At 39.5% G+C, this 21,695-nt stretch overlaps 1 protein-coding gene across 5 annotated transcripts in view; it reads right to left on the bottom strand.

Annotated features, from left to right (window-relative positions):
* TET1 (tet methylcytosine dioxygenase 1) overlaps positions 1-21,695 on the bottom strand; it is a 133,356-nt gene that overhangs the window by 51,999 nt on the left and 59,662 nt on the right. For all 5 annotated transcript variants that reach the window (XM_032841677.1, XM_032841667.1, XM_032841657.1 and 2 more), the window contains one exon: positions 959-3,278. In XM_032841677.1, the coding sequence (XP_032697568.1) occupies positions 959-3,278 (2,320 nt within the window). The remainder of the gene's footprint in view (positions 1-958; positions 3,279-21,695) is intronic.

Genomic DNA, 21,695 nt, shown 5'->3' on the forward strand with positions numbered 1-21,695 from the left:
AGTTGTGTTAGAGTAAATTAATTCTTCTTTTATTTGAGCACTTACATGAAATTTGACCACAGACAGTGACTGATAACTACAGGGTTCAAATTTAACTTTCATGTATTTCAAATACTGAGCAAATTTCTTGTAAGGACTGCCTAAGAATCATTAGTCCGGTTAGTTTTCTCAGGGCTTTTAATACATTGATTAAAAAGTTCAATAATTAGTTCCTGGCTGTTCTCTTTCAATGACTCCTAAGGCACAAAATATGTATCAGTTATAAACTGCTCCATAAATCAGCTACTCCCATATCTTATTTGTTTTTTTTTTTATAGGCAATCAGTATTATACAATGATTTCTTATTTTAAAATTCCAAAAGGTTTACAAATTCTTCAATGGCCAAGACTGGAATTTCATTTATAGGGACATTCTTTGTATCACAGAGCAGAAAAGCACCAGGCATTGAAAAAGAAACAAACCCATTCCGGTTCTTGAATGGGGTGGTAATTACAGACACTTTTTATAGCTATTTGTTAAGTTGCACATATGTTTTACATTCTGTGTATGTATATCATATCTCACAATAAAACACATTTTTTAAACAAAATGCTTATAGGTTGAAATTCTTTTAAATATAGGAAGAATAAACTAATAGAATATTGAAGGAATTCAATCTTATGATACGCACAATAAATAATTCAGGAGACATTTCGCCAAGAGAAATCAGCAAATCTTCCACTTGAGAAAGTTTCCAAATTATGAGTTAAAAATTTCCCAATTAATTGAGCAAAATCAATAAGGGTGCAACAGAAAAACAGGTATAGAATTCAGTCCATTTTCGCCAGAATACGAATGGGGCAAAAATGCCACATATAAAAGATAACCCAAAATTGGATATGGTCACGACAATTAATGGAGGTAAACAAAGAATTCACACACACACACACACACTCAGGCACATGTGCACACACTTACCAAGACAGTTGCAGGTTGGCAATTCAGAATCTTTCGTGGTGGACACCAGGTTTTTTGTAGGATTGGTAAAGAAGTTCATGGCATAATCATTAAAACTTTTCTGTGCACTGTCTACCGGGGAAAATTCTGATGCTCCAACACTAGAGGAACAGACGTCCTCTTCGCTCTTCGTCGAAACCACCGTAATCCCACCTGAACATACTACATTGACATTCCTGAGAATTTGTGCTGGGTCTGGTAAAGGGGTTTCATGGGAGATACCAGGCAATGTTGACAGTTTCTGATGCATGAGTTGGTCTTGAACATCCCCCTGGATCTGTGTTTGGTCATCGCCAGCCATTACGTTAGCACACTGGTTAGCAGGAGAGGAGGGCTGGAGTAAAGGGTGAGCTTTCTGATTGACATTCACTGTTGGCTGTACCTGAGAATTATAAACTTTTTCTGTAAACGCCTGCCCACTGGATTCTGTTTTTAACTGGCATAATGGGAGAGAATCCAACGGTTCAACCTTCATGTTTCTTTCCTGTGCTAATTCGGGATAATAACGCTCAAATTTTATCTGAGTGAGTGGAGGAAATAATTTTTTGTGTTCTAATGCTGAACTCCTTCGAGTCAGTGGTTTCCATACTTTGGTTAGGGGAGGAATTTTCCCCAACAGAATGGGAAAATCATGTGGACCAAATTGACCAAATCTTTGAAACTTAGATGCTATCCAAATGTCATGTAACTTACTATACTCATATGACAACTGTTCCTGTTTTTTCTGGTCATTTTCTTGACAACTTATGACTACAGGCTTCTTTTTCCGCCGATCTCTTGATGGGGTAGCTCTTGTCTTTTTCTGTGTTGTGTTCTTTTGCTTTGTCAATGATGAGCTATGGTTATTTTGTACACTGGAAGGTTGTTTCTGTTGTATTGTGACCTTCTCCTGACTACACTTTTGCTGTACATTATATGCAACAAGGCTTGTTGGTGTGCTTTCAACTTTTTTGTCTTCTTGTTTTATGTAATTGAATTTAATTATTGACGCAAGTTGTGTTAATTGCGTTGCAACGTCCTCCTCTATTTTGCTGTGTATTGTATTCAGACACGATGGATCATCTTTTAGGTCTATCTTTTTACTGCTGGCCAGTGACTGGTTACAATGCCCCAATTTATCACCTGTTGGTGGCAACTGATGCAAATTCTTAGAACTATCAAGAGTAATTCTACCTTGAGCAACATTTTTACTGGTGTCAATTTTAGATGAATTTGAATTTGGTATGAAATGAGGGACTGAATTTGTGACTCTTGAATATTCCTGCGATTTTGAAGTTGTCTGGTTAGCAGCTGAGCTGTTGTGTGACTTGGAAATGTTTTGCCCATTGAATACCACCGTGTTGCATGAACTCTGCTTTTCCAAAGATGGATGGTGATGAAGGCTTTCTGGCACCCCTTGTAAGTTTGGGTCTTGGAGGTCTTTTCGTACAGAATAGAGGATAGCTTTACAGCTATTAAGCAAACTCGCTGTTCTGTGTTCTGTTTCTTCATCCTTCTCTGACTTTGATGGTGAGGAATTTTCTGATGGGGCTTCTGACAGTTGGGTGAGAGCTTCTATGGCCACGACTTGCTCCAGCGTTAGTCTCCTATCTTTCATTAGGGATAGAAGACTTGGTTGAACTGGAGATCCATCTTTTGGTTCTTTACTTGGTATATTTTCTAGAGATTTGGGTTGATCACTTTCATTGTGTGTACTAGTATGACTATTTAAGTTGAAAGTTGCAGGATCTGGAAAAGACTTGCAATTAAAGCCAGATTTCTGGAAGACTGAAACATTACTTCTTCCTTTGAGATGATCACAGCTCGCACTAGTGGCAATAGAACTCATGGCATTATGGTTGGCAGTGTCTTTCAGGAATTTACAGGAGTTGTTTTCAAATGCCTTGCCAAATTCTTCAATATTGAATTTTTTAAAAGACACATTTGTTTCGGTTGGTAAATAGTGTACATTTTTAATGCCATTTCTTACAGTTTGTGCAAACAATTTCTGAGGCTCAATTAAATCAGTAAGTAGGACTTTTTTCCTGTCATCTTCAGAATTTTTTAATTTTTCAGCTTCTGTTACAATTGCTTTAAATTCACCTTTGACATGATCGGTTAAATGTGATTTCTTGTTTTGCGTCCACTTCTCCACTTCAATACCTGTCATACTTTCTTCATTTTTAGTCACATTTTCGAGAGGAGGTGGGTTTAATTCCAATCTCTGTTCCCCCCCATAGCTCCTCCTGTATTCCATGGATTCTGACTTGGGGCCATTTACTAGTTTGTTGACAAAATCTGCCTACAAAATAAACACAGAAATATCTCATATTATCTATGCAAATATTGGAGTAAGAGCCACAGGAACGTTTTGATTTAACATGAATGAAATGTAAAGCCCCTGAAAAAAATATTAATTTTTATTTTTATGTTTTCAATAAAATACCAAAGGCGTGTGTAGGGAAAAAGAAAATAAGTGAAGTAAAATTTCATTAACTCATACCTGTAAAGATTTTGATAGACTCATTTGTTTTTCAAAATAATGTGTGTGTTTTTTGTTTTTCGTTTTTAAGAGAAAGAGAGTGAGGAAGTGTTGGGCGGGGGGTTGGGGGGTGGGGGCTGACAGGGTTGTGAGGGGCAGAAGGAGAGAATCTTTTTTTTTTTTTTTTTAAGATTTTATTTATTTATTTGACAGACAGAGATCACAAGTAGGCAAAGAGGCAGGCAGAGAGAGAGGTGGAGGCAGGCTCCCCACTGAGCAGAGAGCCCGATGAGGGGCTCGATCCCAGGACCCTGGGATCATGACCTGAGCTGAAGGCAGAGGCTTAACCCACTGAGCCACTCAGGCGCCCCAGAAGAAGAGAATCTTAAGCAGGCTCCTTGCTCAGGACAGAGCCCAATGCAGGTCCAACCTCATGACCTTGAGATCATGACCTAAGCGGAAATCAAGAGTCTGGATGCTTAACTGACTAAGCCACCCAGGTGCCCCTCCAAATAAATCTTTAATATTTTTACATTGGTACCATTTGATGGCCAATATCTATTATCTTAATGCAAACTGTACTGAAATACAAAATACACACAAAAAGGTGAACAAATCCCAGGTATATAGCTTACTGAATTTTCACAAATGAACCCCCAAGTGCCCAGTTCCAGCCAAGAAACTCCCATCTAGTCATCATTCCACTGCCAAAGGGTAACCATTATTTTGACATCTATCACAGATTTCCAAGCTTGACAAAACTGACTTCCTTTCATTCAAATTATACTTGTGATTCATACATGCCTCAGTCCATTGATTCATACTATTTTTTTTAAGGATTTTATTCATTTATTTGACAGGCAGAGATCACAAGCAGGCAGAGAGGCAGGCAGAGAGAGAGGTGGAAGCAGGCTTCCTACTGAGCACAGCCCGATGCAGGGCTCAATCCCAGGACCCTGAGATCACGACCTGAGCCGAAGGCACCTGCCTTCGAGCCACGCAGGTGCCCCTGATTCTTACTATTGTATGGTAAATTCACTGAGTGAAAATACTACAGTGTATTTACTGACTGTACTGTATATGGACATTGGAGTTATTTTTGGTTGTGTACCACTATAAGTGCTACTGTAATCTTTGGAAGTGCTGGGTTATCAAGTGTGTGTGTATGTTAACTTCAGCTTTAGTAGACAGGCCAAAGAATTTTCTAAAGTGGTTATCAACATGCACTCCCAACAGTAATTATGATCGCTCTAACTGTTGCACATTCTCGCTATCAGTTAGTATTTTCTGTCTTTTCACGTAAGCCAATCTGTTTAGTGGGAATGATATAATCCCTTAAAAAAATTTTTTTAGATGAAATGCAAAATAAGATTAATCAGTTTACCTTTTAAAACTGTACAATTAAGGGTGTTTGTTTTTTTTTTAAAGATTTTATTTATTTATTTGACAGAGATCACAAGTAGGCAGAGAGGCAGGCAGAGAGAGAGGGGAAAGCAGGCTCCCCGCTGAGCAGAGAGCCCGATGTGGGGCTCGATCCCAGGATCCTGAGACCACGACCCAAGCCGAAGGCAGAGGCTTAAACCACTGAGCCACCCAGGCGCCCCTTAAGGGTGGTTTTTAAACATATTTACAATGTTATGCAATAATCACCTCTATCTAATTCCAGAACATTTTCATCACCCCTAAAAGAAACCTTGTAACCATTAAGCAATCACTCTCTATTCCCCCTACAAATCCTTATTTTTAAAACCCAACAGCTCATCTAAAATTACAACAGAGGAATTGAGACAGTAGGGGCATTTCCAACTGCTGTCGCCAGCGAATGTAAAGTTAACCTCCGCCTCCTAATCTCTAGTGTGGCTCTGGACCTTCTATTCAATGACTCAGGGAGAGAAAAATATAAGATCAGGAGACTTCCTATTGAATGAAGGTGATATACCTGAGTCCAGTACTGACTGAAAAACTAAACCAAAGTTCATAATAGCCATAAAATATGTAAGCATTACCCAACTGTATAATTAAACATTAAATAATCTTTTCTTCACATTAAAAAATCTTAGTAGAAATAAACTATATTTAACTTTTTTTTTTTTTAAGATTTTATTTATTTGACAGAGATCACAAGTAGGCAGAGAGGCAGGCAGAGAAGAGCAGAGCAAGAAGGCTCCCTGATGAGCAGAGAGCCCTCTGTATGCAAGGTTCCATCCCAGGACACTCAGATCATGAGCTGAGCTGAAGTCAAAGGCTTAACCCACTGAGCCACCGAGGTGCCCCTATATTTAACTTCTTGATCAAGGAACACAGGTTACACAGTTTATGTTCAGCTTATCAAATTTCATCAAAATATACAATTATCACAATACATATTTTGTATGTATATTACATTTCAATAATAACTTTAAAATAAGAAAAAGTAGAAAGCAGAAAAAATAGTCCTAATAAGAGTAAGAAATGAGAAGCCAGAAAGGAAAAAAGTATTTTCACTACATATAATATGAACAATTACTTTAAAAAGATTTATTTATTTGACAGAGAGTGAGAAAGGGAACGCAAGCAGGGTGAGTGGAAGAGGAAGAAGCAGACCCTGAAGGCAGATGCTTAATGACTGAACCACCCAGGTGCCCCTATATGAACAATTTTTAAAGCATCATAATATAGTTCTTTGCAAACTGCTGATCAAAATGTACAAGTTCCAATACCAATTTAGTGCTTTGTAACAAGAGCTTTTTCTTAATGGCATAATGCAGAAAAATATAAATGCATTACATTTAGTAAAAATAAATATTACAGTGTCATTCTTTTTTTTTTTAATTATGTATTTATTTAAGTAATCTCTACACCCAATGTGGGGCTTGACCTCCCTACCCCGAGATCAAGTTGGATGCTCTTCAGGCTGAGTCAGCAAGGCTACCCTACAATGTAAATCTTTTTTTTTTTTTTTTTTTTGTACAATGTAAATCTTTTATGTAATGTGTGTGTATGCCTCTGTGCATTGAATCAGGATGTAAAATGTATTTATTTCTTCATATAGAGTTGTAAAAAAGGCAAGAGAAATATTGCCATTAAAAAAATAAAGTCAAAAGATAGTCTGGGAAAATATTCCTACCACATGTAAATAGTTACTATTCTTTTTATTTATTTATTTATTTGACAGAGATCACAAGTAGGCAGAGAGGCAGGCAGACAGAGAAAGGGAAGCAGGCTCCCCACTGAGCAGAGAGCCGGATGTGGGGCTCGATCCCAGGACCCTGGGATCATGACCTGAGCCGGAGACAGAGGCTTTAACCCACTGAGCCACCCAGGTGCCCCTAAATAGTTACTATTCTTAATGTAAAAGAGCTTCCACAATCAACAAGAAAAGGTAAATGACTCAATAGAAGAGTGAGAAAAAGAGAGGAATATATCCTTTGCTTAAGCGGAAATCCACAAGATCAAAAGCTGTTTGACTTTCCTAGAAGACAAGCAAATGAAAATAAATTTAACTTTTTAATCCACCCAAATGCCAAAACTAAAAATGCAGAAATGTAGGTAAGCAAATTATAATGCAATATGACATTTATACTAGAGAAAGTATGAAATAAAGACACTCATACTCATATTATGAAATAATGTGCAGCCATTACTTGTATTTATCAGTCTAGTGATTGCCTGGCAAGAGATCCTAAATAAACAAGAGGCTGAAAGCCAGTAGGTAAAACGTTAATACCAGTTACCATGGGGAAACAGAAGTGAAGAGAAGTTTTTTTTGTTTGTTTTTAAAGATTTTATTTTATTTATTTGACAGACAGAGATCACAAGTAGGCAGAGAGGCAGGCAGAGAGAGGGGGAAGCAGGCTCCCTGCCGTGGGGAGAGCCTGATGCGGGGCCTGATCCCAGGACTCTGAGACCATGACCTGAGCCGAAGGCAGAGGCTTTAACCCACTGAGCCCCCCAGGTGCCCCAGTTTTGTTTGTTTTACTTGATGCTTTTAATTTTACAAATATGCATATCTAAGATACTGGGACTTCAACGTACACATCACTCTAAAGAGAAGATCCTGAGTACCTTTTAAGATTTATGTACCATAAACATAGAACATTCTCATTAAGTAATGAGCTTAATTAAAAACTGACCTTTATCATTCAGTTATATCTCATGTAACTTTTTTTTTAGAGAGGGAGGGAGACGGCGAGGGAGCAGAGGGAACCCTCAGCAGGCTCCACAGCCAGCACAAGGCATGTTGTGAGGCTCTATTTCACCACCCTGAGATCATGACCTGAGCTGAAGTGAGAGCCAGACGCTTAACTGACCGAACCACCCAGGCACCCCTTATCTCATGACTGCTTAAAATCATGCGGTTTGAAAACATGGGGTCTATAGGTACACGAGAACATGCTCTACACAATGCCAACTACTAAACGTAACCTTTAAGAAAACAACTTGACATATGACATTTCAGCAAGGGCTAGTAAGATTTTCTCTGTCCTCAGAAATCAACCAGAGCTCTTACAAGCAGATACTATTAAATGTAATTGTCCGTGTATGTTTGTATGTGCACTAAGAAAACAGTTACTCAGTTTCACTTGCTCTTCATAGTGAAACTGAGCGGTCAGAATAAACATTTACTGTTACTTGGGAAAAACCAAAAATTCAAGTTCCTGTTGTTAAAAGTGAATCAGCAAAACAAACTATATTTTACATGTAGTATTTCAATAAAGCTGTTAAAAGAAAAAAAAAAAAAAAGAGGGGCGCTTGTGTGGCTCAGTGGGTTAAGCCTCTGCCTTCGGCTCAGGTCATGATCCCAGGGTCCTGGGATCGAGCCCCACATGGGGCTCTCTGCTCGGCAGGGAGCCTGCTTCCCTCTCTTTCTCTGCCTGCCTCTCTGCCTACTTGTGATCTCTGTCTGTCAAGTAAATAAATAAAAGAGCCCGACGCGGGGCTCGATCCCAGGACCCTGACACCATGACCTGAGCTGAAGGCAAAGGTTTAACGCACTGAGCCACGCAGGCGTCCCTTATTTACTTATTTGACAGAGAGAGGGAGAACACAAGCAAAGGGAGTGAGTGGCAGGCAGAGGGAGATGGAAGTAGGCTCCCTGCTGTGCAGGGAGCCCAATGCAGGGCTGGATCCCAGGACCCCGGGATCATGGCCTGAGCTGAAGGCAGACGCTTAATCCACTGAGCCACCCAGGCGCCCCTATTACTGGTTAACCTTGAGCACTAAGATAGGGAAAGAGCAATTCTTCGGAGTTGTCTGGTCCAGGAGATGCCATGTAGCCTGAACTATCGTGTCCTCCTTTTTTAAGAGGTCAGGTAGAGTGTGATGGGGATTCAGTGAGACCATATGACCAAAGCTGTTAGCACAGTAAGGAGGAGGTATCACTATGAGGGAACACTAACAATTTCATTATAATAGTTACAATCCAATGAATGTTACCTATATTATAACATACACTCCTTACTGCAATAACTCATTTGACCTTCACTTCAATCCTGAGGTGGACACTATAAAAAGGTGCTCAATTCTAAGAAAAGTGTAAATTAAAAATGGCACAGATAACATTTTTCACTGATCAGAACAGCAAACATCAAAATGTTTGAACACCTAGCTAGGCCCTTGGGGAAGTTGTGGGGATATATATTCTCATATAATGCTGGTGGAATGCAAAATCTTATCATCCCTCTGGAGAGCAATTTGGCAATAGCTATCAAAATTAGAAATTCAACCTCTCCTCTGCTACAGCATTTTCACTTCTGAGAATTTATCCTAAAAGTTACACTTGCACTTAATGATATGTTTTGAGAGCTTTGTATAGTTTAACAAGTAACTGATAATACCCAAATGTCCACCTGTAGCACACTAATTCAATTATGGCATATCTACATATTACCTTGCAGCTATAAAACAGAATGAAAAGTTTCCATTCCAAATAGGCAGATGTCCAGGATTGAAAAAAAAAAAAAAAGAAAAAGAAAAAAAGGGGGGGGGAATCCAGAACCTATATATACCGTTTTTTTTATGTTAATAAAAAGTATGGGGAACTAATATATATATTCCTATTTGCATAAAGAAACTCTGGAAGAATACAAAAGAAACTTATTACAAGTAATGAGGAGGAAGAAGTCCAAAACAATACAGGAGCTTGGGAACTGTTAAACCCAGACCTGATTAAATACTGTCTTGATTTTTAAAATATACTTCCTTTAAATTTAAACCAAAATTGAAGCGGTCTATGGAAAGATTTCTAGCATACAGTAAGTGAAAAATTCTAAAAGTTTGTGTAGTACCAACTCACAAACATATCAGGGCATAAAGAAAGGGTGTGGAGTACATACACATTTGTCAATACTCAGGAAGGCTACATTTGTCCTACAGAAACTTTACTGGTAAATATTTAACAACCAGGCTGGAAACTGAAAGGGGAGGGAACCCTGTTTTGCCCTGTAGGCCGATTTTTGTGGTATAAATACATCCACCACAGTGGACTGTAAATTATCAGTGAGACACCTGTGCCAGCGTTAGGAAGAAATGCAAGTAATTACTGACCTGGAAGAAGCTGACTCCTTCCTACCACTGAAAGTACAATCCCAAGGTAGTTGGTCAAACAGGCTCCATTAACTACATTACGAATGTTTTTTTTTTTTTTTTTGAATTTTTTTTTTTAGATTTTATTTATTTATTTGATAGACAGAGGTAATGAGTAGGCAGAGAGGCAGGCAGAGAGAGGAGGAAGCAGGCTCCCCGCCAAGCAGAGAGCCGATGCGGGGCTCGATCCCAGGATCCTGGGATCATGACCTGAGCCGAAGGCAGAGGCTTTAACCCGCTGAGCCACCCAGGCGCCCCAACGAATGTTTATTTTTTAATGAAGATTTCCTTGACATTTAATCTGCTTAGGTATTCTGCATCCCCAAATATCCATTCTGAATCTCAAAATATTTGTTAACATCTGCCTCTCTAAAGAGATGCGAAGTCTCTGGGGCACCTGGGTGGTTCAGTGGGTTAAGCCTCTGCCTTGGGCTCAGGTCTTGAGCTCAGGGTCCTGGCATCGGGCTCCTCATCGGGCTCTCTGCTCAGCGGTGAGCCTGCTGATCCCTCTCTCTGTCTGCCTCTCTGCCTACTTGTGACTTCTCTCTCTGTCGAATAAATAAGAAATCTTAAAAAAAAAAAAGAGAGAGAGAGAGATCTTAAAAAGAGAGAGAGAGACGTGTCAATTTTCTGAAGGAAGTATTTCACGAAAAACTGGCTGTTTTACTCTCTCAAGTGCCATATATACTCTGGGGACCTAAGCTCATGCCCACCACTGTGTCTTCTCTTCCTCCTCTACCATCCCAAAAGTGCCCAAGTGTATCGTTTTAAGGACAGTAATTCAAATTCTCCCAGTCTCTGCGTTGCACTCTATGCTAGTCACAAGACTTTATGTTGCTCTGGGCCCCTCTTACCCCTTCTAAACCGACAGGAATGTTGATCACCTTAGACCAGGTCTGGGTTCAATAGCTGTGAAGCACCCTGTTTTCTCATTTTTCCACATTCCTATCAAGCACCCTGTTTTCTCATTTCTCCACATGCCTATAGTAGTGCTACTCACATCCACTATTCAATGAATGAGCTCAAACGGCACTGAGCAGAGTGGTATTTTATTCTGAAATGACTATGCCCTTTGGACAGAATCTGTCGCCTCTCCCAACACACACATTCCATACATGCTGTATTTCCTGTATCTAGAAACAGCTGCTCAGATCACATGGAAAGTCTTTCAAAGCGTGTACAGAGACATGATCCACAAGACTATGACCTTTACTGCAGGCAGATCAGCTTCTCAACCTGCCTTTACGGTTTTTGTGTTCTGTTTTGCTTTCTTTTTTCAGCCCCCACCCAGTAGTCTTTTAAAACATTTTTTCCCTAACAGCCCTCCTCAGGAAATTTTAATTTCACAGATATAGGATGTATCTGCTTATGCACTGTGGTCCCATCATAATATCTAAGATTTTTTTTTTTTTACCCTCTCTGAGCAACCGAGAGCTGATCTTAATCCCCTTTGAGGAATTCAAAAAACATGTAGAAGGGGTGCCTGGGTGACTGGCTCAGTGGTTAAGGGTATGCTATATCTTGATTTCAGCTCAGGTCATAATCTCAGAGTGGTGAGGGACAGACCCCACGAGAGCCCCACATTGGGCTCCGTGTTAAAAGAGTCCGCTTCTCTCTCTCCTGCCCCTCCGCCCCCCCAAATAAATAAATAAGCCTAAAAAAAACAAAAACAAAAACAAAAAAAAAAACTAACATCTAGAAGACAAGGAGCAACCCACAGAGTATTTATACCTGATTAGAAGGGACACCCTCAGGACCTATGTCCTCAACCAGAAAAATTAAGTGTTTGGATAAAAACTTCAGGAGAATCACTAGCGGCTCCATTAATGCTGACTTGAATATGATGCAATCATGCCTGATGCGGTATTTGTCCTCCCACATTCCCACAGAAGTATGGAGGTCAGACCTTGCTCTGCACAACTGCTTTCGAACAAACCCAAATTGAAATCAAAAGAAAGATAAACCAGCCATTCACCCAAAACTAAAATAAACACTGAACACACACACACACACACACACACCCTTCTTCAAAGGGGGCCTGCAAAAACAGTTGCCTTATTTTCCTACAGCACTACAACGGTCTAGCTCTTTTCCTTTTTGAGGCATAAAAAGAGGACACCTACCCCACCACATTTTGTACCCCTAATATTTGAGCTTTGCCTCTATTCTGTTTTCTCCACTTTGCCTACAGGCACCCTGTTAGATGTTCAAAGTTCATAGAAAGGCAGGGGGGTAGGGTCAAAGGGACCAAATCTGTCTTATCCCCACTTATCCTACCTTGGTGCCATAAAGCCTAATGGCTCTTCCTTGCCTGGGCTGAACAGAAGCCATCCCACAGACTCTGAAAGTTCCTTTCCCACTTTGATCCACCACATCCTGAGTTCTTTCCCATTCTAACTTTTTTACTCCTATCCCCAACAAAAACTCCACCCTCATTTGGCCACAGGGTTGAAGAATCCAAAGTAAATCCTTTGGTGGGGGGGGTAGGGCAGAGAAGGGGAAGCGTATTATTAGGGGGAGGGACAACTTCTATTTAATCCAAAAACATGTAAATTGTAGAATGGTTCTGAATGTATACAAAACTGACCTAGGAACCAACCTCTCTAGTCCCAGGTGTCCTCATTCCTGCCTTCTTCCTCGGGAGCTTTGAGCCAGCACAATTCATTAAGAGTCAAAAAGACAAAAAACCTTTTCAGACACCAAATTCGCCTCAAGCTATCATCCTATCAAATTCCCTCCTCATTCAAGTATCTTAAATGGCTACCCAAAGTTCTAGGCGAGCCCTCAACTGCCAAATTCCATCATTCCTTAACGAGCTCTTTTGTAGACCTCATAAGAGAGTCTCAACTGAAACGCTGAAATCTCGGTGTCCCTGGGAGGTCCACGCTTCTGAGCCTCTGTCCCCAGGCTGTAGGTGTGTCCCCCTGAGCCTACAATTTAGAGGATTCCAAAGCCAAACGCAATGCCCGTTCCTTCTTCACACTTTCTCGAACAGCCTTTCTTAGGCTTAAAGTTCACAACTCTTAGTGCCCAGTGTAGTTAATATTTAGTCTTTTTGTGTACCTTACTACATATAATTTTCAGAATTGGGGCTTTACTGGAATCAGACAAATTTCGGCCACTCTCCCTTCTCCATCACTTACCAACCATGGGGCCAAGAGTTAGCGATTGCTCTACAAAGCCTCATTGAGCCTCAGTTTCCCTAAGATAAATCAGGATGAGTAACAGCATTCACTGAACCAGTTTATTGTGAAGATTAAATGAAATAAGGCATTTACACATATTGTTGAACCTTACTGTGTGTAGAAGTGAACTATTTAGGGGAAAAACACCTATTAGGTAGTTCTCTTTTTGTTGTATATCCTTCAACATAGAGCAAAAACCTACTAACTCCAGTCTCAAATCCACAACTAAGGAAAAAAAAATATTTATCAGTAGCTATTACTCATGTATTGACCACTGACTCCTTGCCAGACATCATCATTGACGTTTTATAGGAATTACCTCCTTTGCTTTTCCTACTTAGTATCAGTATCTCCATTCTTCTGATAAGATTTAGAAAGGTTGAATAACCAGGCAAAGTAATTTCAATACTCTCAGAGCCAAAATCAAACCAGAGGTCTCTCCCAAGGCACTGCTCTTTAAGTAATAATTAACATTTATGATGTATTCCATTAGTTACTAATATTTAGTACTGTTTACTGACCTAACATTACCGTCAATGCTTAAAACTTAGGAGAACAACTCAATTCCTATGGTTGTTTCTTTTCCTAGATTGTGTGAATTATTGTTTTTCTGAACCCACTGGCCTACTTTCATCCACCCGTTTTTTAGTTGTAACACTGTAGCATTGCTATTCAAAATATTCTCACCTTTTGTGCAAATTTTGTATATGCACACTGGGTTCACACCAAGTTATGAAGGAGAGTTGGGTGAAATTAAAATTCAATTTACATTCCAACTCTTTGGGATATGATCAAAGGTCATTGTCTATTTTCTCTTCAAATATTCCCTAGACTATAACTCTCCTTACTTCCAGATAAATCTGATTTGCTTTACCTTTTTCCTAACTTTTTACTCAAAATTTTCAGGTTCATAGCATTAGAAGGCTCAGTGAAAACATATTGGGTTGGGTTTTTTGTTTGTTTGTTTTTTTAAATTTTAAGTACGCTCCATGCCACTCTACCAACTCAGCCAGCCAGGTGCCCCGAAAACTTATGGGTATTAAATAATACCACAACATGAAGTACTACATTAATTCTTTAAAAAACAATGAAAAGAACACAAAAATTGCCGATTATCTAAATCAATCAGACTAAAGTCAATCGGACTGTTTGTTAAATGTAATTTATATGCACTCATACTGTAAAGGTTCATGATAGAAGGCAGCCTCCAAATATATATATTTTTAAAGGGCATTTAAATGCTCCTCAAGATTTCAGGAAAAGTGGTCTTATGACAAATCCTGTTTTCCACTAGGATTTAGCCTCTATCAAGTCATTTTTGCCTAGAATGCTCCCTCAAGATGAAAGATCTATTCTAAGGACCTTGCCACACCAACTCCGTCCAGAAGGCCATCAGATAACTAGTTAATTCATGATCCTACAAGACACCAATAAAGATTTCAACTTTTAGATCTTTCCAATATTGGTCATGTGGCCTTAGGTCTCCTTCCTCAATGTTTTTCCTTAAAAGAAAAAAAGAAGTACCTATTTCTGTTTAGGTTTTCTAAGAACATAAGCTCCAAGAATACTGAGTATTTATTCAGCACTTAGGGGGTGATGCTATGCACAGGGGTATTTACACATTCCTAACAGAAAAATCAGAGAGCATTCTGGAGCCAAACCATCAAGATCTGTAAATCTTTCCCTTCTAGCTGCTTCCCCACAGGCTATAATAAACTTAAGGCTTTTCTATCTTAAGAAAACAAAACCCTTGAGAAATATTTAGCTCTCTCCCTATCTCACTGCACCATTTTACAAAAAAGAAAAAAAAAAAGGTCTTCAAATAATTGTCTGCAATCACTATCACGCACGCTTCAGCCCAGTGTAATTAGCATTCTGTGGCCACCACCTCACTGAAACTGCCCAAGACTCACCAATGGAGTCCTAATCGTCAAATTCAGCGGACTGCCAGAGTGTCTTTTAATACTGTTGCTCACATCTTTAAGGTTCTCCCTTTAATTCTCCACCGGTCATTTCAGTATCCTTTGCTGGCTTTTCCGCACACTTAAAAATGACGGTGTTCCCCTCTGCCTTCTCCACAGGCTCCCCATTTATCTAGATAGGGGCCTCCAGTCTACACCTATTTGCTGATGACTCACTCCCACAGCAAGACAAGATCTTTCCTCTAAACTTCAAACTCAGTCATCCCCCAACTGGGCATCTTCATCAGGCAATTAAAACTCAATCACATCTAAAAGTTGAGTCACCTCTACCCCAACCCCGCTTTTAACCCTAAAACTCATTTAATATAAGAACTCTTGAGTTTCCTTGGAAGCCTCCTCCATTCAACACCCCAATTCAGCCATGGAATTTGGTGGTCTTACTTAAAACCTCTTCCTTTCATCCTGAGTTCTTCCTCTCTACTGCTTTTGCCTCAGTGTGTTCATTCCACAAATATTTATAAGAATACCCATAACATGCTGCAGGCATGATTAGTGGGAGAGGTAACATGAGAAGTACCAGTCCTGACGGATACTACATTCTTTTTTTTTTTTTAAAGATTGTATTAATTTATTTGAAAGAGAGAGAGAGAATTGGGGTGGGGGTGGGAAGCAATAGGGCAGAGAGAGAAGCAGACTCCCCGTTGAGCCAACTCAAAGGACCCTGAGATCATGACCTGAGCCAAAGGCAGAGGCTTAACCTACTGAGCCACCCAGGTGACCCTGGATATTCCATTCTAGTGAATGTTAGGTAACAAGCATTTTCAGAACCTAACCTTTCACCTACTACCCTTAGTGCATTAACCTCAGAATTGGGATTGGTTTCCAGCCTTCAGGGTTCCCAAATCTTCATTTGCTGTAATTCTAAGGAAGCACTATCCGATGGAGATACCATGTGGGCTACAGAAATAATTGTAAAGGTTTTAAAAGGTTTGTTTCTTAAAAGTAAAAAGAAACAGGTGAAGCAAATTTTAGTATTTCTATTTAAGCCATCATATAAAAAATATAATTTCAACTTGTAATATAAAAATTAATGAAGGGGGCGCCTGGGTGGCTCAGTGGGTTAAGCCGCTGCCTTCGGCTCAGGTCATGATCTCAGGGTCCTGGGATCGAGTCCCGCATCGGGCTCTCTGCTCAGCAGGGAGCCTGCTTCCCCCCCCCCAGCCCTTCCTCTCTCTCTGCCTGCCTCTCTGCCTACTTGTGATCTCTCTCTGTCAAATAAATAAATAAAAATCTTTAAAAAAAAAAAATTAATGAAGGGACGCCTGAGTGGCTCGGTCGGTTGAGTGTCTGCCTTTGGGTTGGGTCAGGATTCCAGGGTCCTAGGATCCAGTCTCACATCAGGCTCCCTGCTCAGTGGGGAGTCTGCTTCTCCTGCCTCTGCTGTGGGCTCGCTCTCTGTCAACTAAATAAATAAAATCTTAAAAAAACAGAAAAAGGAAAAAAAAATGAACGAAGATATTTTATTTTTGTATATTAAGTCCAAGAAATTCAATGTATATTTTATACATACTGCAAATTAATTAATTGCTAAACTTTCAATGGTTAAAGTAAAATGTAATGGTACTACAACAAAGTTGTATTTAATTTAAAAATTTTCACTTTAATTCAGTTTTAAATTTTAAATCAATTAAAATTAAATAAAATCACAGTTTCTTCCATATACCACCCAAATTTCAATGATCAGATATGCAGTTATTTACAGAGACAATTTTAAATGCAAATCTCATTGCTTTAGGCTGCATTCCACAAGCACCTGGCTAAAGAGCAACATCACCCTAGGGGTTTTTAGAAAAAGAAATGCTAAACTAGCCCCAGTAAGGTTCTCTTAGTCTGAAGGTAGAAACTCTATACTCAAAAAGCAGCAAGGTAAGGGAACCCAGGAAGCAGGAACCACCAGAGCAAAACTCACATTTTCCATTACTGCCAGCAAGGCCTCCAAAATCCCAGCCTTGGCCAAATTTTACAGAATGTGTCTTGCAACAGCGGTGTCCTCACACCAGCCCCACCCCAGCCTGGCTTCCCCTGAGGCTATGTTAAGCTGCTCAGTCCTTCCTTGAGTAGCAGTTTTTAAGTAAAAGACCTTTCCTGATTCAACCCTCCCCCATCAATTTTGCCCCCAAAACACCTAAAACTAGAAGAAAGGTATCTGTAGAAATCAACTATTTTTAACACTCCCCCAGCTCCGCTCAGATAAAACTGAACACTCCTCCCTTTACTATCTAGACACAGATCTTTATTGTATCAATTGATTGTACCTACTTACTTGTTTGCACTGCGGTCATCCTGGACTTTAGACCCCAGAGGAGTGATCTTGGTGATTGTCCTCTAGGCTCACAAATGTGTTTTATTTTGGGAACAAATGGGAAAACCTATGATTGTATGGTAGAACTCTTAAAGACGGTAACCTGCAATTTTCCAGTGGTTCATACACATACAAAGAGTCAAATACTGAATTGCATTAATGGAAATAGTGGTGTTCATTGCATTATTCTCCTAACTTGTTTTCTGCTTAAAATGCTTATTTAAAAGCTGGATGATTATCATAAGAATGAGTGAGTACACAAATGAATTTAGAAAAAAAAAAAGAAAAAACACAGGGTGGTTTAATCTGGAGAGATTTTCCAATTTAGTTTTACTGTTTTATAAATATTATTTTAGAATAAAGGAATTAGTCATTCCTTTCTAAGTGTCAACTTTATTTTTTTTTAATTTTTTTAAAGATTTTATTTTTTTCTTAAGCTATAACTTATTAGGGGTGCCTGGGGTGCTCAGTGGGTTGAGCCTCTGCCTTCAGCTCAGGTCATGATCTCAGGGTCCTGGGATCGAGCCCAGCATCCGGCTCTCTGCTCAGTGGGGAGCCTGCTTCCACCTCTCTCTCTGCCTGCCTCTCTGCCTAGTTGTGATCTCTCTCTGTCAAATAAATAAATAAGATCTTAAAAAAAAAAAAAAAGGATATTACTTATTAGAGAGAGAGAGAGGAAAAGAGCACGAGCAGGGTGGAGGGGCCGAGGGTGAGGACAAAGCAGACTCCCTGCTGAGCAGGGAGCTGGACACAGGACGCAATCCCAGGACCCTGGAATCATGACCAGAGCGGAAAACAGCCGCTTAACCGACTGAGCCACCCAGGCACCCTAAATGTCGATTTAAAAAAATACTTGTTTTCAGGGAGCCTGGGTGGTGCAGTCGGTTAAGTGTCTGCCTTCAGCTCCGGTCATGATCCCAGGGTCCTGGGATTGAGTCCCACATGGGCTGCCCCTGCTTATGCACGCACTCGTTCTCTCTCGAATAAATAAAATCTTAAAACAAACAACCAAAGAAACACACACAGGGGCAGCTGGGTGGCTCAGTGGGTTAAGCCTCTGCCTTTGACTCAGGTCATGATCTCAGGGTCCTGGGATTGAGCCCAGCATCAGGCTCTCTACTCAGCAGGGAGCCTGCTTCCTGCTCTCTCTCTCTCTGCCTGCCTCTCTGCATACTTGTGGTCTCTGTCGGTCAAATAAATAAATAAAATTAAAAAAAAAAAAAAAAGAAAAGAAAAGAAACACACACAAAAAAACCAAACTTGTTTTCACAAGGTGGCTCTTCCAGAACCAGATACCTCACGTGGCAGGACTGGTTAGGAAAAAGGAAAAGTTAATTTAGATAAATTTGTTCTAGTCTTTCCTTGCCTCCTGTAAAACAGTCTCCAGCACCTTCCATGACTAAACTGTTCCTTTCTCATCCACCACCACTCAGTCTGTATATAACACCTTTCTCCTTCACCAGAGCTCTGGTCTTCTTCTACCTAATTCACCTTTTAATGCATGACTCAGTCTTGGCAAGTCAAGAAGAGAAACCCAGACAAGCACTTTGAGGCAAAGCCATGAAGCTAAGAGGTATACCCACCAATACCCTTCATGAGTACACTCCTTTTTTACCCCCTTTTATTTCCATAAAATAAGTACAATGATGGTAATTTTGCCTTACTGTTCTCCTTCTATGAGAAATAACAATTTTAAAATAGTTCCAGATTTAAATATTTCCTTAATAAGGAAAAGAATTTTTTAAAAAGTATACAGAAATGTTTATAGGAGACTTGTTTGAGCTGCACTGTAACAGCATATATTTCAAAAACAATACAGGACTAGGTGAATAAAGTATGGTGTGATATGTCTATAAATGGAATTCTTGGTAGCCAATGAAATACCATGTACTGAAATGGCCAAAGATCCAAAACATTTCATGAAAAGACCAACTGACGAGGAACATATGATACAGTCTCTGTCTGTGTATGTGGGTACAGTAGAGGGGAGAAAGTTCGACCTAAGCACAGATTTAAAACAGCTGATGAGGGGCCCGTCGGTGGCTAAGCCACTAGAGCTCGTAACTCTTGATCTCACGGTTGTGAGTTCCAACCCCATGTTGGGTGAAGAGGTTACTTAATAATAAAATCTTTGAAAAATAAATTAAAAATAAAAAAAAATAAAATAGCTGAAGAGATAGACAATAAAGTAGTCCTGAGGTTATTGCTGTGAAATAAAAGAGATGGGGAGGAATGGAGAAAGAAAACGGGAATTGTAATTTTTAGCACTCACTTTGGTACTTTAACTTTTTTCAACTAGTATCTGTTCCTTTTATAATAAAGTTGGGTTTTTTTGTTGTTTTGTTATGTTTTTAATTATAAAGGCATGGGGCACCTGGGTGGCTCAAACAATTGAGCATCTGATCTTCATTTCTGTTCCTGTCATGACCTCAGAGTCCTGGGTAAGAGCCTCACTTCAAGGCTCTGTCCCTCTCCTCTGCTCCTTCCTGCCACTCTCTCTCTCTCTCTCTAAGAAATAAAATAAATGAATAAATTATAAATAGAAAACTGAAATAAAATCGAGAAAACTACATATGCCAAATTCCAGTATTAAATTAATTTTCTACAAAAACATATTTCACTTCTTTAATAATAAATAAGATCAGGGTGTCTGGGTGGCTCAGTGGGTTGGAGCCTCTGCCTTTGGCTCAGATCATGATCCCAGGGTCCTGGGATGGAGCCCCGCATCGGGCTCTCTGCTCAGCAGGGAGCCTGCTTCCTCCTCTCTGTCTACTTGTGATCTGTCAAATAGATGAATAAAATCTTTAAAAAAATTAATAAACAAGATTAAGGACCTAAATAGATATTTTTTTTCTAACAACTAAAATACAAATGGCCAAAAGGTACTGAAAAAGGTGTTGATTGTATTTTTCTTTTTAAATAGGCTCCATGATCAGTGTGAAGCTTAAACTCCTGACCCTGAGGACCCTGAGATCAAGAGTCGATGCTCTACCAACTGGGCCAGCCAGGTGTCCCGGTGCCAATCATAATCAATCATCACATAAATGCAAATGAAAACCAAAAGGAGAGATCACCTCTATGAGGTAGCAGCATTATTCACAATAGCCACGATAAGGCAACAACCTAGTGTGTCTGACAGATGAATGGGGTCAAGTATATGTGCATGTATGTATATATGTGTATACACACACACACACACACACACACACACACACACACAGAGGTATATTTATTCAGCCTTACAAAAGAAGGAAATCCTTTCATTGGAAACATGGATGAACATGGATGATCTGTATGAGTATTATGCTAAGTGAACTATGGCAGACAGAGAACACCAAATACTGCATGGAAACATTTATATTTGGAATCTAATATCTTAACAAGTCAAACTCACAGAAACAGTACAAAAGTGCCTGCCAGGGACTGAGGGGCTGGAAGAAATAGGGAGAGGTTGGTAAAAAGGGTACAAACGTTCAGTTATAAGGTGAAAAGGTCTGAGGATCTAATGTACAATATACGGTGACTATAACTAACACTGAATTGTATAATTAAATTTGCTAAAGGAGTAGACTTCAAATGTTCTCACTAAAAAGAAAAAAAAAAAGATAAATCTGTGAGGTAATGAATGTGTTACTACGATGGAGGGAGTCCTGCCAAAGTGTGTATGTGTATCAAATCACCACACCACACACTCTAAGTATCATACAAATCTGACAATTATACCTCATAAAGGTGAAAAACAAACCCTCAATAACAATTTTTTTTTATTAAAAAGAAATGTAATCCAGGGGTGCCTGGCTGACTCCATTGGTTAAACATCTGCATTAGGCTCAGGTCATGATTCCAGGGCTCTGGGATCGAGCCCCGAATCGGGCTCCCTGCTCAGCAGGAAGCCTGCTTCTCCCTTTCCCACTCCCCTTGCTTGTGTTTCCTCTCTCGCTGTGTCTCTCTCTATTAAATAAATAAATAAAATCTTTTAAAAAAAGTAATCCATTTAAAAATGTCATATCGACAAAGAATAATCGATAATATCTAGATGTGATAAACTTGTTGCTCTTGGATCAATTTTTAAATTTATAGATGGCAATAATCATGAGAAATTTAAATTTAAAATAGAAGCATATTCTATTTTTGTTTATATTTCTCTGGAATATTTTTGCCCACCCTTTGAGTTTCAAATCTCTTTCCTTTAGGCATGTCCCTT

The sequence above is a fragment of the Lontra canadensis genome, unplaced genomic scaffold, assembly GCF_010015895.1.
Source record: "Lontra canadensis isolate GAN:19392208 unplaced genomic scaffold, GSC_riverotter_1.0 scaffold3, whole genome shotgun sequence".
Classification (NCBI taxonomy): Eukaryota; Metazoa; Chordata; class Mammalia; order Carnivora; family Mustelidae; genus Lontra; species Lontra canadensis.